The sequence below is a fragment of the Misgurnus anguillicaudatus genome, chromosome 25, assembly GCF_027580225.2.
Source record: "Misgurnus anguillicaudatus chromosome 25, ASM2758022v2, whole genome shotgun sequence".
Lineage (NCBI taxonomy): Eukaryota > Metazoa > Chordata > Actinopteri > Cypriniformes > Cobitidae > Misgurnus > Misgurnus anguillicaudatus.
This window is the reverse complement of record NC_073361.2, coordinates 26,955,746-26,968,931: the sequence shown is the minus strand read 5'-3', so window position 1 is coordinate 26,968,931 and position 13,186 is coordinate 26,955,746. Positions and strand designations below refer to the sequence as shown.

Below are 13,186 nucleotides of genomic sequence, written 5' to 3'. Positions count from 1 at the left end.
ATTTTACTTAAAATGTAAGTGTGAAATGGTGGAAATGCCAGAAACTGTAAAGCATGTAAATAAAGTGAAGAAAACCCCCCAGAATATATCACATATGCACATCATTTATTGATAATGAGAGATTTGGTTTGTTATAGACAAATGTTGCAATAAGAAAAGCAGATTCTCAGCACTGAAATCAACCACTTTAAATTATTTAATATAATGTCTGCCAGTTTACATTTTTTTCTAACTGTTATGCTGGGTTTACAGGGTACTGAAATCAAAACAAGCACAGACCATTTCCTTGAGATGACAAAACAGACACATAATCATGAGAACTTCCCATACAAAGTTTATTTAGGAGAAGCTTGGGTGAATACATCCACCACTGAGCAGGATATTGTTTATGTTTTGTTAGGGACATATTTCAGGAAATGCCATTGTCGGACTGGAATTCTTTACATCATTAGTAGCTACAACTGCATAATTGTAACTTAACTTCAGTTAGACGTCGCAGTTATTGCATTATCTGCTTGTTTCATATAAATATTTTGTTATTTAATGTTATTCAAAGGTGTTAAAACAGCACTATATGAACAAAAATAGTTAAACAAAAATAAAACATAATTCTAAAGATACAAAAAATGAATGATAATTAATTATATAATAAGCTAGAAATTTGCAATAAACTTGAATGTTGCAAAAAACATGTGCACAATTACACCTGTAGACTACTTCATTGTTAAAAATAAAATAATAAAACAAACAACAAAATAAATAAACCAAATATACATACTAATGAATAGTATTTCTTCAAATAATATACTAAAAAGTTCTAATAAATGTTACAAAATAATTTTAAGCAAAATTAAACCTAATTACCTAACGAAATAAAAATTCTAAAAATACATAATGAATAATTATTTGAAAAATAATCTTGCAAAATTGTTAAATTTATAACAAAATCTAACAATATACATACCACAATAATAACGTAATAATGAATAATAATTAAAATAACAAACCTAAAAGATGCACATACAGAATACATTTATAAAATGATAATAAAAAAAGAAAAACATGTATAAAATTATTACGCCAGTAAACCACGTTGCCAGTAGAGGGCGCTGTTTGTAAGCGCAATTTAAAAATGTCATATCAAGTTTGTCCTGTCTGAGTTTCCGTATTCACTCGTCTTCTGTTGCTCTTCTCATCTTTCAAAAATTGTTCGTACAAATGTCCGTTTTAGCAAATATAGATGTTTACATTTTAAATCTGCGGGTTTGTCTTGTAGGACATAAGCTAGATTTATCGTAAAGCTCACGGTTAAAGTTAAATTCGTATTAATGAATTGACCTTATTTAGTTTTTGAGTTGTGTTGTTAAGTTACCTGTCCGATGGGATTATTATGTGGCGCTGTGTGTGGTGTTATAGTCACCGGTATAATATTAATAACCGTATTTATTTTGCGATTATATGTGACATTACGACATGGATCGGAACATAAACCAGGACAGAAGAAAGGATCTCTGTCAGTTCTGGTGGTGGCAGGATCAGGTAGGTTGAGATGTCAAACAGTCAAAAATGGACAGGTGTATTACTTTATATTAATGCAAATTACTATATAAGTATAACATTTAAAGATGTGACAGAAGTGTATTGCAGTAGGTATGTTGCTAAAATTTTCAAAATGGTTAAATGCTAAAACGAGTTGTTCAGATAGAAAGAGCTTGAAAAAAGCTTTTAAATGAGACCAAGATCATGTATATGGGTTAAAGAATAACAAAGTACTGGCCATTTGAAACTCGAAAATCATCACTTTATTTGGTCCCATGTTTTCCATTAAAATTCAAGAAAATGTGTGACCGAATCATGAAAATTATGACGTTTTTAGCTATAACTTTTTAAATTTTTAAGATATTGACCTGAATCTTTCAGGATAAGCTGTTTGCCACATGTTTTATTATTATCATTATTTACACGTGCACGTGTCTTTGTTGTGTGGTTTCAGGAGGGCACACGACAGAAATCATTCGTCTGATGGGAGGTTTATCACAGTCTTATAATCCTCGACATTATGTGATAGCAGACACTGATCAAATGAGTGAAGAGAAGATTCGAGTATTTGAAGCAGAAAGAGAGAAAACAGATTTACCTCAGGTAAAGCATGAATACCATCACTTCCGGTTTTTGTCTTGCCCTATTTTGACCAGCAGATGGCAGCAGATTATCTGTCGTATATATTTCATGAGCATTTATTTAAAAAATTGTGTTGTAGATACAAACTTTTTTGATTTAAGTCTTTTTTTCCAATTAAAAGTCTTCAAGAATGAGAACATCCCAGCAAATCATGTTTAATGGCTGTAATATAAATAAAGCCTATAGTATGTTTAGAGACGAGCCTTACTATACATACAGCCAACATTTAAACACAGGAAACAATATTTAGTTCATTAAGTGATTTTATAGGGTCTTTAACCCACCTCATTTACTATTATACTACGACCACTTTAGGTTTGTGGTTCAGTCAGCTATATAATGTTCGGCTGCATAGCATTGTTATTAAAACATCTGTTGTATTGTCCGTATTTCCTCCCTCCTGTTATTACAGTTTTCTCTTCACCGGATTCCTCGCAGTCGGGAGGTTCGTCAGTCTTGGAGTTCCTCGGTTCGGAGCTCTCTGAGCGCTCTGTTGTCATCTGTCCCATTGGTCTTCAGACTGCAGCCGGATGTGGTGGGTCGTCTTTCTCTCCTCTCGTTCATCCCATCACGTCCTCATTAAGTATTAATTTCCTCTGTTCTGCCGGACATCTTCCCAACGCCCCCAGTAATAGAGCATCGATGGTAAATTTATGAATGAAATAGTAGATTATAAGTTGAAATAACTTACTGCCAATTTGATTATACTTAAATATTTCCCCATGAAATCAAAGTTGAAGTTTTCTTTTTTGCTTTGGTTATGAATATGTAAACCTTAAAGTCACAATGAAATTGAAATTAGAAACTTTAACTCTTTCCCCGCCATTGACGCTTTCCTACCTATGACGATTTGCATTTCCACTATTATCCACCAGGTGGTGCTCTTACCCAACGTGTAAAACACAGAAGTATCCTCTTTGGGCAAATAGTAAGAACTCCGTGTATGTTTTGACCATCGCTCTAAATCTGATCTCTATCAAAAGTTCTTCATAAAAACAAAATTATTTCAGTTTTTTGCTAAACATTATTTTTTTGAGAGGTGATAAAAAGAGAAAATGAAGGTAGGATGAAATGTTTTTTTAAAGCAGTCTGTTCTTTCATTTGATATATTCTATGTTTATATATGTAAAGAAGAACATGTTCTAAAAGGCATTAAAGACGGGGTGCACGATCTCTGAAAGCCAACGTTGACATTAAAATCACCTACACAAACACGCCCCTACCCCAATAGAATCTGGACCTTCTTTTGATAGACCCGCTCCACAGATATGCAACCCAGGCAACAATGTTGGTTAGTAGACACGGCCCTTACTGCTGATTGGCTACAAGTGTGTTTTGGTACTCTGCTTTCACTTTTGTGAAAATCACAGAAATGCTGGGGCTGGCTGGCATTTTTTTTAAACGCTAGCGGGGAAAGAATTAATTTATTTTGGAATATTGTGGTATTTTTTTACAAATTACTTATCTGTGAGCTTCATTATTTTTTATAAATTCATGTGCCCTCATAATCTTTAATCAAAAACGCAAATCTCCTCTCCGCCTCGAAACGATCTCTCTTTACTTCCGCAACAATCCAATATAATGGATGAATTCAAGTCCCTCCCTACCTTTTTTTTTCATTTCAGAAGCAGTTTCACTCAAATATACGTCATGACGTGGGAAAATAAGACAATCACTACTTCCATTTCATTTTGACTTTATATGTGCACTGTGTAGATTTTACAGGGTTCCCACGGGTGCTTGAAATCCTTGAAAGTTTGTGATCTGGGGAAAAAATTCAAAGTTTTTGAAGATATACATACAAAGATACAGGTCATTGAAAGTGCTTGAATATATTTTATGCAAGAAGTTTTCTGGAAAAAAATCCAGATTATTCCCTGTGTAGTGTAGGATCATAAAAATTCTAGACTTTTTAAGCACACATGTGCTTAACTGTTCGCTTTAAATGCTTATATCTTCTCTATGCAAATGTTGATTCATACCAAAATGCTTTTTTGGATAGTTGTGTTTGACACATGAAAACGTCTCGGGTTACGTATGTAACTGTTGTTCCCTGAGAAGGGATCGAGAAGCTGCGTCTCCCTTGCCATACTTCCAGCGTCTATTTAATTCTTCAGGTAATATTTCAGATAGCGATATACTTCCTGGCTCCCACGTCACCCTGTCTTTGTCGTTAACCCTCACCATTGGTTGAATTTGATATACACATTCAGACGCACTTACCCCTGGAGTCATCCCCAAAGTTTCACCGCCGTGATGCAGCGTGAGTTCCCTCAAAAGGGAACTGAAACAATGAAGGTAACACGATGTAACCTTGCTTTCACTTGAAATGTGTCCCCACATTTAGTTTGAGGGTATTCCACCTGGAAAGTCCTTGAAATGTCCTTAAATTTGAAGTTAACTAAGGTGTGGGAACCCTGATTTTAGCGGCATCTATTGGTGAGGTTGAGAATTGCAACCAATGGCTCAGTCCACTGCTCACTTCTTTCTTTCGAAGCACATAGAGAAGCTACGGTAACAGCCACAGGACATCCATGTCATTGTCTGAGACAACATAGTGACGAAACACACTCTGTACAGCAATTTGTCCATTTTGGGCTACTGTAGAAACATGGCGGTGCAAAATAGCGACTTCCACGTAAGGGGACCAGCGATGTATGTAGATAAAAATGTCTCACTCTTAAGGTGATAAACTCCTTCAATATTCTTTTGAGATCTTAAAAAACTTCTAGAAAAAATGCTACGAGTAAGATCTTGTCAATACACTTCAAATAACATAATATAATAGTTTTGATTTTTTTTGCTGCATTTAGTCGCAACACAATTCTTATAGTTACATTTCTGTAACATGTACGGATTGTGTACACAAGTTAAATTCATCAGAAACCCGTGGCACGTACAGATTCTGTTCAGACCGGTTGAGACTGTACAGAATAGTTTTTACACCTTCAAAGAAATGTTGCCAAATAAACAACCAGTTGCAACTTCCCTGATAGAAACCCGCTTATTAGTAGCAGTAGTTTTCGGTGACTCAACACACAGCAGCGCCTTTGGAAATATTTTAGCAGGTGATAGTGGACTTTTATCCTTCAGCAGATGATAAGACTACAGTATCTGCTGTGTAAACAAACCCAAATCCTGCTGTTACTCTGCTTGTCTTCAACCAGAGAAAAAACAGAATAGAGATAAGAGACCTGTTAAGTACCAAAATGGGAATGGGAGGAGAGTTCGGAGAACGGACTGCTTTTACACTTTTTTCAGGAACGAGCTACAATTCAGGGCCTCTCTCTCTCTCTCTCTCTCTCTCTCTCTCTCTCTCTCTCCCCTCCTCCTGTGGTTGTGTAATGAAGGGTTTTTGGAGAGGACCAGCGGAGGGGTCTTGTTCTCAGGATGTGGCAAGACTTTACTGGCTCCTCAGCTCGGCTGCTCGACTGCTCTCACACGTCCCCCATCGGGGCGGAGTCCGGCAGCATCGGTTTTCTGCGTAGTCGTGGCAACCGGCCGAGAGGAGGCGGAGCATGACCAAACAGCCACTGGTACAGTGGTCGAGTAAAATGCGGTCATCTCTTACGGGTGGCTGAGCTATCTGTCTGATAATCTGTAATTATCACCTACTTTCATGAGTGTGATATCATGTTACACTTTTCACAGAAGCCTGGTGTTTTGGGTGGGTAGATTTTTGCACCATTAACGTTTTGTTACTTTTTTGTTGTCAAACTGTTATGTAAGAATGAAGACAGGAAAATGAATGTGTATAGGAGAAATATGGATTTTCCTGATCATTTCTTGAGATATTTTAATCCAGTTCACACATGGGGTTCATTGGCACACATTTTTCCTAAACCCCAGCCATTTTCCTGCAACATGTGAAACCTGGATATCGTTTAAGTTTGTTTATTTGCAATTTGAGATTACAATATAAGTTCCAGGTGCACTTTGATTCTTCGTTGGACTGGGACAGCAGGATTTCCTTTTTAGTCCAGCAGACAATGTCTAAGATCTTCTTTAGGGGTCCGGCACCCCCATTGTGTCTGCACGGCGAGGGGCTTGACTTAAATCTCAGCTGTTTGTTTTAACCAAACTTGTCTGCGTAGGGCCGTTCGCATACCAGAGAGGAACGGGGAAATGGGGGGTCAGGTCTGGAAACCAGAGGTGAAGAAGGGGGAGGATTCGGTCCTACTTTAGCCTTAAAAGGAAATAAGTGCGTCATGGGTTCTTACAAGCTCCAGATGTGTCAGCGCAAGCCAAAAGTCTGACGGCGTTACTCGGTTTTGACCTGATTCTGCGCCTGTAGGCGTCGTGAAGTTAATAGTGAATATTACCGTCTGCTATTTACAACATGTGGAAATGCCAAACGGGAGTCTAGACTGAAAGGGTTACTCATGTGTAGCTTTGCTTTGTGATATAATAAGCATTTGTTTTAGTTGGAAATGGCCTCATTTAGCTGTCACTTTTACCCAAAGTTACTTACAGCGCATTCAAGGTATGCATTTTACGTATGTGTGTGTTCACTGGTATCGATCCCATGACGTTTGCATTTCCAACCAAAACCAACCAATTTTCGGTCAAAACTGATTAGTCGATCAAACAAACCTGCTCACGACACTGTAAAAAATGACTTTTTGCACTTAAATTTTAAATTTATTTTGATTTGTATTTCAACTTATTTAATAGTTAACAAAGACTAAGATAAAAGGTTATTCAGCTTTAATCTTATAGCAACTCTTCACTAGTCAAGAAAGTTCAAATTAATTGTAAATTCAAGTTGCTTAAACTTAAAAATTTAAATGCGACAAGAAAGTTTGAAAATGTGTAATTTCGCATCGTTAATTAATGAAGCATTATGCTGTGATAACTATTATCGCAAACAAACTTTTTTGTACGCAAGACTGCTGATCTCGCACAGTTTTAAGGAGTCAAATTGTGACACAACTCCAAAAAAGAGGTGAAAAAGGCAAAACTATTTAAAGAATTCACTTCGTTTAATAGACAGAGTGGAAAAACGGGGAGAGGTTTTCTGAGGGGGTGGAGGGTTTGTGCGATTTACAATAACAAATAAAGGGGCCTTGACGTTGTGCGGCGGACGTCCCCTCGCATTCCAGAACGACTCCTCACTGTTCCTCAAGATCTTTGGGTTAGTTTTGTTTTGCTGTGCGCCCCTCAGCTTTAGCTCCATATGTTTCATCTTAGCCTTATTTGGAAATTGTTGGGAAGCGAGAGACGGAGCTGCCGATATTTTATTTATTATTCTCCATGCATTGATGGGAGTTTTTGATGGAAAACTTTATATTAATAGACAGTGCAGGGTTTCAAAATGAATTTGGTGATAAATATTACAGAAGTTAAAAAAATGAAATTAGGAAGGTGTCCAAAATCATTTCTTCGTAGATGCCACTTTGTTTGATATTTTGTAATGTAAGTCAATGAAATACACTTTTAAGTTACCTCTTTTTTTGGAGTCACTGTATGTATGAATATATCTATATATTTTTGTTAATGAATAGTCGCTGACCATAAAAGCCATTATTAAATATTAGATCTAGTTGTTCTTTAACAAAGTTAAAGATGAACTCATACATCATGTCTGAATTTATGGACCCAACACCTGCTTTCCAGTCTGTGCTGGTTACTCACAGCATGTAATAATACATGGTTTCAGTTTAATTTTGTAGTGACGCTGGTTTGTACCTGTGGTGTAATATATCTCTGAGCTCATCACTTGTTTGTGACTCTTCCTTCTGGAGCTCTCACCTGCCCATGACGCAAAGATGACTCGTTGTGATGTCATCGCAGGAAACGATTGTTAACCCTTGAAAGACCTTTGAACTGTTTACATGTTATACAATGCCATGCCGGCTAAAGATAAACAGCATTTAAACATGACAACAGCTAGTGATTCAGTTATCATAAGGTTGAGATTATACAACTCACAGTTGAGCTCTGCGTCATCTTAATTGTAGAAAGGTTTAGTGATCAGGTTCAGAAAGGCCCAAGTATAGGCCCGAGCTTTGAGATTTTTTGTATGTAGCCATCTGATAATAAAGGCATTTTATGTGTGCCATGGTCATCCTAACCTTATGATCACTAAATCACTAGCTGTTGATGAGCAAGTCATGTTTATCTTGAGCCAGCATGGCATTGATTGTACAATATGCAAACAGTTCAAAGGTTCAAAAAAGTTTGTACCAATGAAAACACTAGACCATAGAGACACACTTGTATACTACTATTTTTTCTAAGATGCGCTGTCTTCTATTGTACTTTGTTTGAAGGCTCAAGTATACTTTGTTTTTTATGTGTACGCGAGCGTACCCGCACAGTCAAATGCACGGCATTACAAAGCATATTTCATTCGACTTGACCACGTACACAGCCATTGGACGCATGCAATATTTCTCCTGCCCTACAGTGGTCGGTAAGGAGCAGTTAAGCAGGTCTACAGGGTTGTGGCTAGAAGGGATACAGCAACGGTCAATCTCGTGAAATCTCGCCGGATGATCAATGTTTTTATCCTAATCCTACCCCCAAACCTAACCCTATACCCAAGATCGTGTAATATTTAGGCATTAGCTGTATCCCATCTAGCCAAATCCGCTGTTTTTATCCTAATCATACCCCCAAACCTAACCTTAAACTCAAGATCTTGCAAGATTAGGCGTACACATCTAGCCAAAACCGGTCTAAAGGGGTAACGGCATGAGTTTGACTGTTGAAAAAATTAACTTGAAATATGAAATTATATGTATAATCAAGATTTTCCTCAACTTATCTACCACCTGGGGTCTTGCTGCCGTGCATTCTGGGATAGCAGTTTTTTAAATATACATGGGATGTAGCTTAGTATTCTATTTTATGTTTCTGTACCATTTGGCAAGCAGTTTTTATGTGAAGGAAGCATCCACAATGGCCAAAAAATGCTGTTCTGTAGTCGGCTTGCTAGGTTTTAGGAAATCTAATCAAAGTCACTGCTACATCTATTCAGCATTTCATTTAAAATGACATCGAGCTTTATACTCGCACCAATTCTTAAACCCAGGATGCCTAAAAGCAGCTCAGCTGTTTCTTTTTTGGGAGAATAAGGAAGATGCCAAAAATGAAGCTACAGAGACTAATATCAGGGTTTCGCTATGAGATTCAGCTTCTTCCCTTATTAGACTAACAGAGGTTACACAAAGCAGTTTTTCTCCATTAGATTCCAAAAGGACAGCCCCAGATTTTCCAGACTCTTGATTTATTACGTGTTGACGGTTCACATAATGCCCATTTAAATTGGCACAACTCTGGTGACAGACTTAAATAGCACTCTGACAGCTGGGCTTGTGCCAATGGTAAACATCATTCAGACTCGGTACACAATCCAGCAGCCGTTTATAGCTAAATTCAGCGTCTCTCGGTTGGGTGACAACCCCTCGAAATAATTTTGCAGGTGCATGTGAAATGTAAACGTGCTCAAGGTGGTTCGCCCACATGGCTGTTCGTCCTAACCCCTCTTCGTCACTCATCCATTTACTACTGCAAGATGAAATAAAAGGTGTGGAAACTGGGAATAAATTTAACAATTGCTACACTTTATAGAAAGCTCAGATGAAGCATGACATAGAAATGTATATAAAAAAGTATATTTGTTGCAAATAAAACAAGAATATAGCACACTGGACCCACCTCCCTGAGATTCTTATTGGTTCTATAGATGACTGAGTCAAAAAGTCTTGTGTAAACTTGATGGTTCCCAACACAGTTCCTTGGGGAATCCCTCTAGTATCACATTTATACATCAATGTCTCCTTATTCACTTAATTCAACTCCTTTACATTTAATTTAAAGTATGCCTTTTTATCAGTATGTGTGTTCCCTGGAAATCGAACTTGTGACCCCTTGTGCTGCTAATTCAATGTTGAGCCCATTAAATGGATGTCAGATGAAGAAGACTTCCAAAATGTGTACTTTTGTGGGTCGTCCAGGGGCAAGTTTGTGAACCACTAATCTTTTGTGTACACATCATTAGAAAGAAGCCCACCCTGCACCACTAGACCTTCAGACTGACAGAAATGGATTGGGGATTTATAACGTGTGTGTGTGGATGCTCTAAATAGAAAGAGCTAAAAAGTTATGCAAGCTTTAAGGGCCCACCTGATGTTCTGCTGATGTCCTGACTTCAGTTCCTCGTATCAGTTTCAGCTCCGAGCAGACAGAGGCTGCATTTTCCAGCGTTAATGTGTCTTAGCAGTCAGCGTTAGATGATTTCTCCAGAAACGATGGCTCGTGTCCATCGAAAGTCTCACCGCCTTCCTGTGCTGCTCACTGTGGCTTCGGTTCTGCAGAAAGCTCATATTTCTCCTACTCGGAGACCTCTCTGTGCTGGCGTCTTTTTGCTGTTGTGTCCCAGATTACAGTAGACATTCATCACTTTATAGACCTGTAAATCTGATCAGATACTTTTATTTGTGTGTTTTTTAGATACTCTGTAATGGACCAGGCACATGTGTCCCATTGTGTGCTGCCGGCCTCCTCCTTGGCGTCCTGGGTGTGAAAAAGGTTGTGATCGTCTACGTGGAGAGCATCTGCCGGGTTGAGACGCTATCGCTGTCTGGAAAGATCCTCTACTATTTTGCTGACTATTTCTTTGTGCAGTGGGTTCCACTGAAAGACAAATACCCAAAAGCCATTTACTTGGGGAGACTAGTTTGAGGAAAACTCAAGCAGCGTGCCGTTCTTAAATAGCATTGTTTTTTACTGTGATGGTGGGATGCTTTTCATTTCTATGCAGTTACTAAAGAGCTGAATAAACAGCAAGTTTGATCTCATGGATGTTTTCAGTCAAACTGAGAATGAGCTTAGCTGTGGAGGTGTGCTTATCAGACCTGTTCTACTTTCTACGCCCGTTTTGAAAAGTTGCCAAACCTAAACTGAGAAATAAATCTTGCATACAAAGCTGTTACTAATTGTTTATATTGTACACATGCATTGTGACTCCTCATTCCAATACAAATGTTTCTGTTAGTGTTAAATCTCAATTGTAAAGAACTTACCCTTATGACTGGTTTTGTGGTCCAGGGTCACATATTTGATTTAAAAAATGTATAAGTAAATTGTTGAGTAAATGATTATAGTATTTTCGTTTTGTGGTGAACTAATGGGCAAGTGTAGACCTTCATGTTGTTTAATAGCAGGAAGGTCCAAAGTTGTCCAATATTGCATTTCATTGCCAAGCAGATTATAAGAGTAAGTTGCACTCTCAGCCTTCAATAAAATGTTTATTTTAGCACATTCTTTGTCAGCTTCACCGCAGAACTCAGAGGTGCTTCATTGTTAAAGTCTTCCTGCATTAACATGTGGTTGGTTTAAGAGGAAATAGTGTGACTAAACAGAAAGAGCAGCGGTTCTCTGCTGTAGTTGTTTCTGTTTTGTGTCTCTAATGAGTATTTTGCAGATATATTCTTGTAATTCCTGTTTGTAGATATAATGAGACAGCAGTACTTTACAGGGCCTTTGTCTCCCAGGACAAGTTCGTGCAGGTTTAGATCTTGCTCAGCATAAAGTTTGCTTAACAATGATGTTCCTGAACAGCTGTGAGAGTGATCACATCAGACATGTCTGTTAGATGTGTGATGTCATTGTAATATCGCATGCGAGCATTGACTTGTAGTGCCAACGCAGTGAAAACTTAAAAGTATACAAAGTAATTAAACATAATGTGATCCAAGCTCTTTATCTCTTATTTGCTTGATAGTTATGTCGTTCGTAATATACATACAGGTATAAATCTTTTCCACTGCCATGCAGAATTTCCATTTGATTTTTTTATGCATTGAATGACTATTTTACTTTGGTTTCTGTTTTTGGACAAGATTTTCAGCATCTCCGTTTTATGATGCATCAAATAGCAAGTATGTAAGCTATTAGAGCAACATTCTCATGTGGCCAGTTTCTGTTTATGCAGCACAGGATGAGTGACAGGGACGCTCATTTTGTCATTCAAAACCTCTTGCACTATAGTTGTTTTTGTCCTTGTACCTTTTCAGAGCAACCCTTGAAATGATAAGCACCACAATAAAGTCCCACCCCGCAAATCATGCCAAACAGAAATTAGATCTACTTGCATATGTAGTTGATAGCAGGTAGTTTTTTCAAGCCATAATGCTGTTCTTTCATACACACACACACACATATATATATACACACATATACGTGTGTGTGTGTGTGTGTGTGTATTTATATACATATATAAAAGCAATTTTAGGGCTGGGCATAGATTAATCTAGATTAATCTCATTCAAAATAAAAGTAATTTTTTGCATAATATATGAGTTTGTGATGTGTGATAATATTATGTATATTTAAACACACACACAGACACACATACATATATATACATTTAAGAAATGTTTTATTTAAATATTGTTTTCTTGTTTATATATATATATATATATATATATATATATATATATATATATATATATATAAATTTAAAATATATAAAAATATAATTATATACACATGTAAATGTTTCTTAAATACATACATGAATGTGTGTGTATAAATACATAATAATTACACACAGTACAAACTCATATGTTATGCAAAAAATTACTTTTATTTTGTATGAGATTACTCTAGAATATAGAATATATAACTTATTAGAATATATACATATATACATATACATACATATATATATATATATATATACACACACACACACACACACACACATATATATATATATATATATATATATATATATATATATATATATATATATATATATATATATATATATATATATATAACTTATTAGAAATTTGAAAAAAAGCTTTTAAAGAAAATGGATTTTTTTTAAATTTTGGTGTTTATGTTTCTCATGAATAAATTCAGTCATATTTTAATGAATCAATTTAAACATAGACACACTTTATTAATTGCATTTAAATGTATTCATGGTTACATGCCCAGACATTATTAATCTGATACACGTATACACGTCACAAAAAAGACAAGGATAAAC

The 13,186-nt window shown here is 36.6% G+C and overlaps 1 protein-coding gene across 1 annotated transcript; it reads left to right on the top strand.

The window, feature by feature from the left end:
* Positions 1 to 1,150: 1,150 nt before the first annotated feature.
* On the top strand, positions 1,151 to 11,446 carry alg14 (ALG14 UDP-N-acetylglucosaminyltransferase subunit). The gene is made up of 4 exons (XM_055182133.2): positions 1,151 to 1,539; positions 1,994 to 2,142; positions 2,594 to 2,716; positions 10,639 to 11,446. The coding sequence occupies exons 1-4, from the start codon at positions 1,380 to 1,382 to the stop codon at positions 10,867 to 10,869; spliced, it is 663 nt and encodes a 220-aa protein (XP_055038108.1). The 5' UTR covers positions 1,151 to 1,379; the 3' UTR covers positions 10,870 to 11,446.
* Positions 11,447 to 13,186: the final 1,740 nt, after the last annotated feature.

Coding starts and splice junctions, on each gene's coding strand:
- alg14 (XM_055182133.2), top strand. CDS start 1,380: ATGGGATTATTATGTGGCGCTGTGTGTGGTGTTATAGTCACCGGTATA. Junction 2,143..2,593: donor AGAAAACAGATTTACCTCAG/GTAAAGCATGAA, acceptor CTGTTATTACAG/TTTTCTCTTCACCGGATTCC. Junction 2,717..10,638: donor TCAGACTGCAGCCGGATGTG/GTGGGTCGTCTT, acceptor TGTGTTTTTTAG/ATACTCTGTAATGGACCAGG.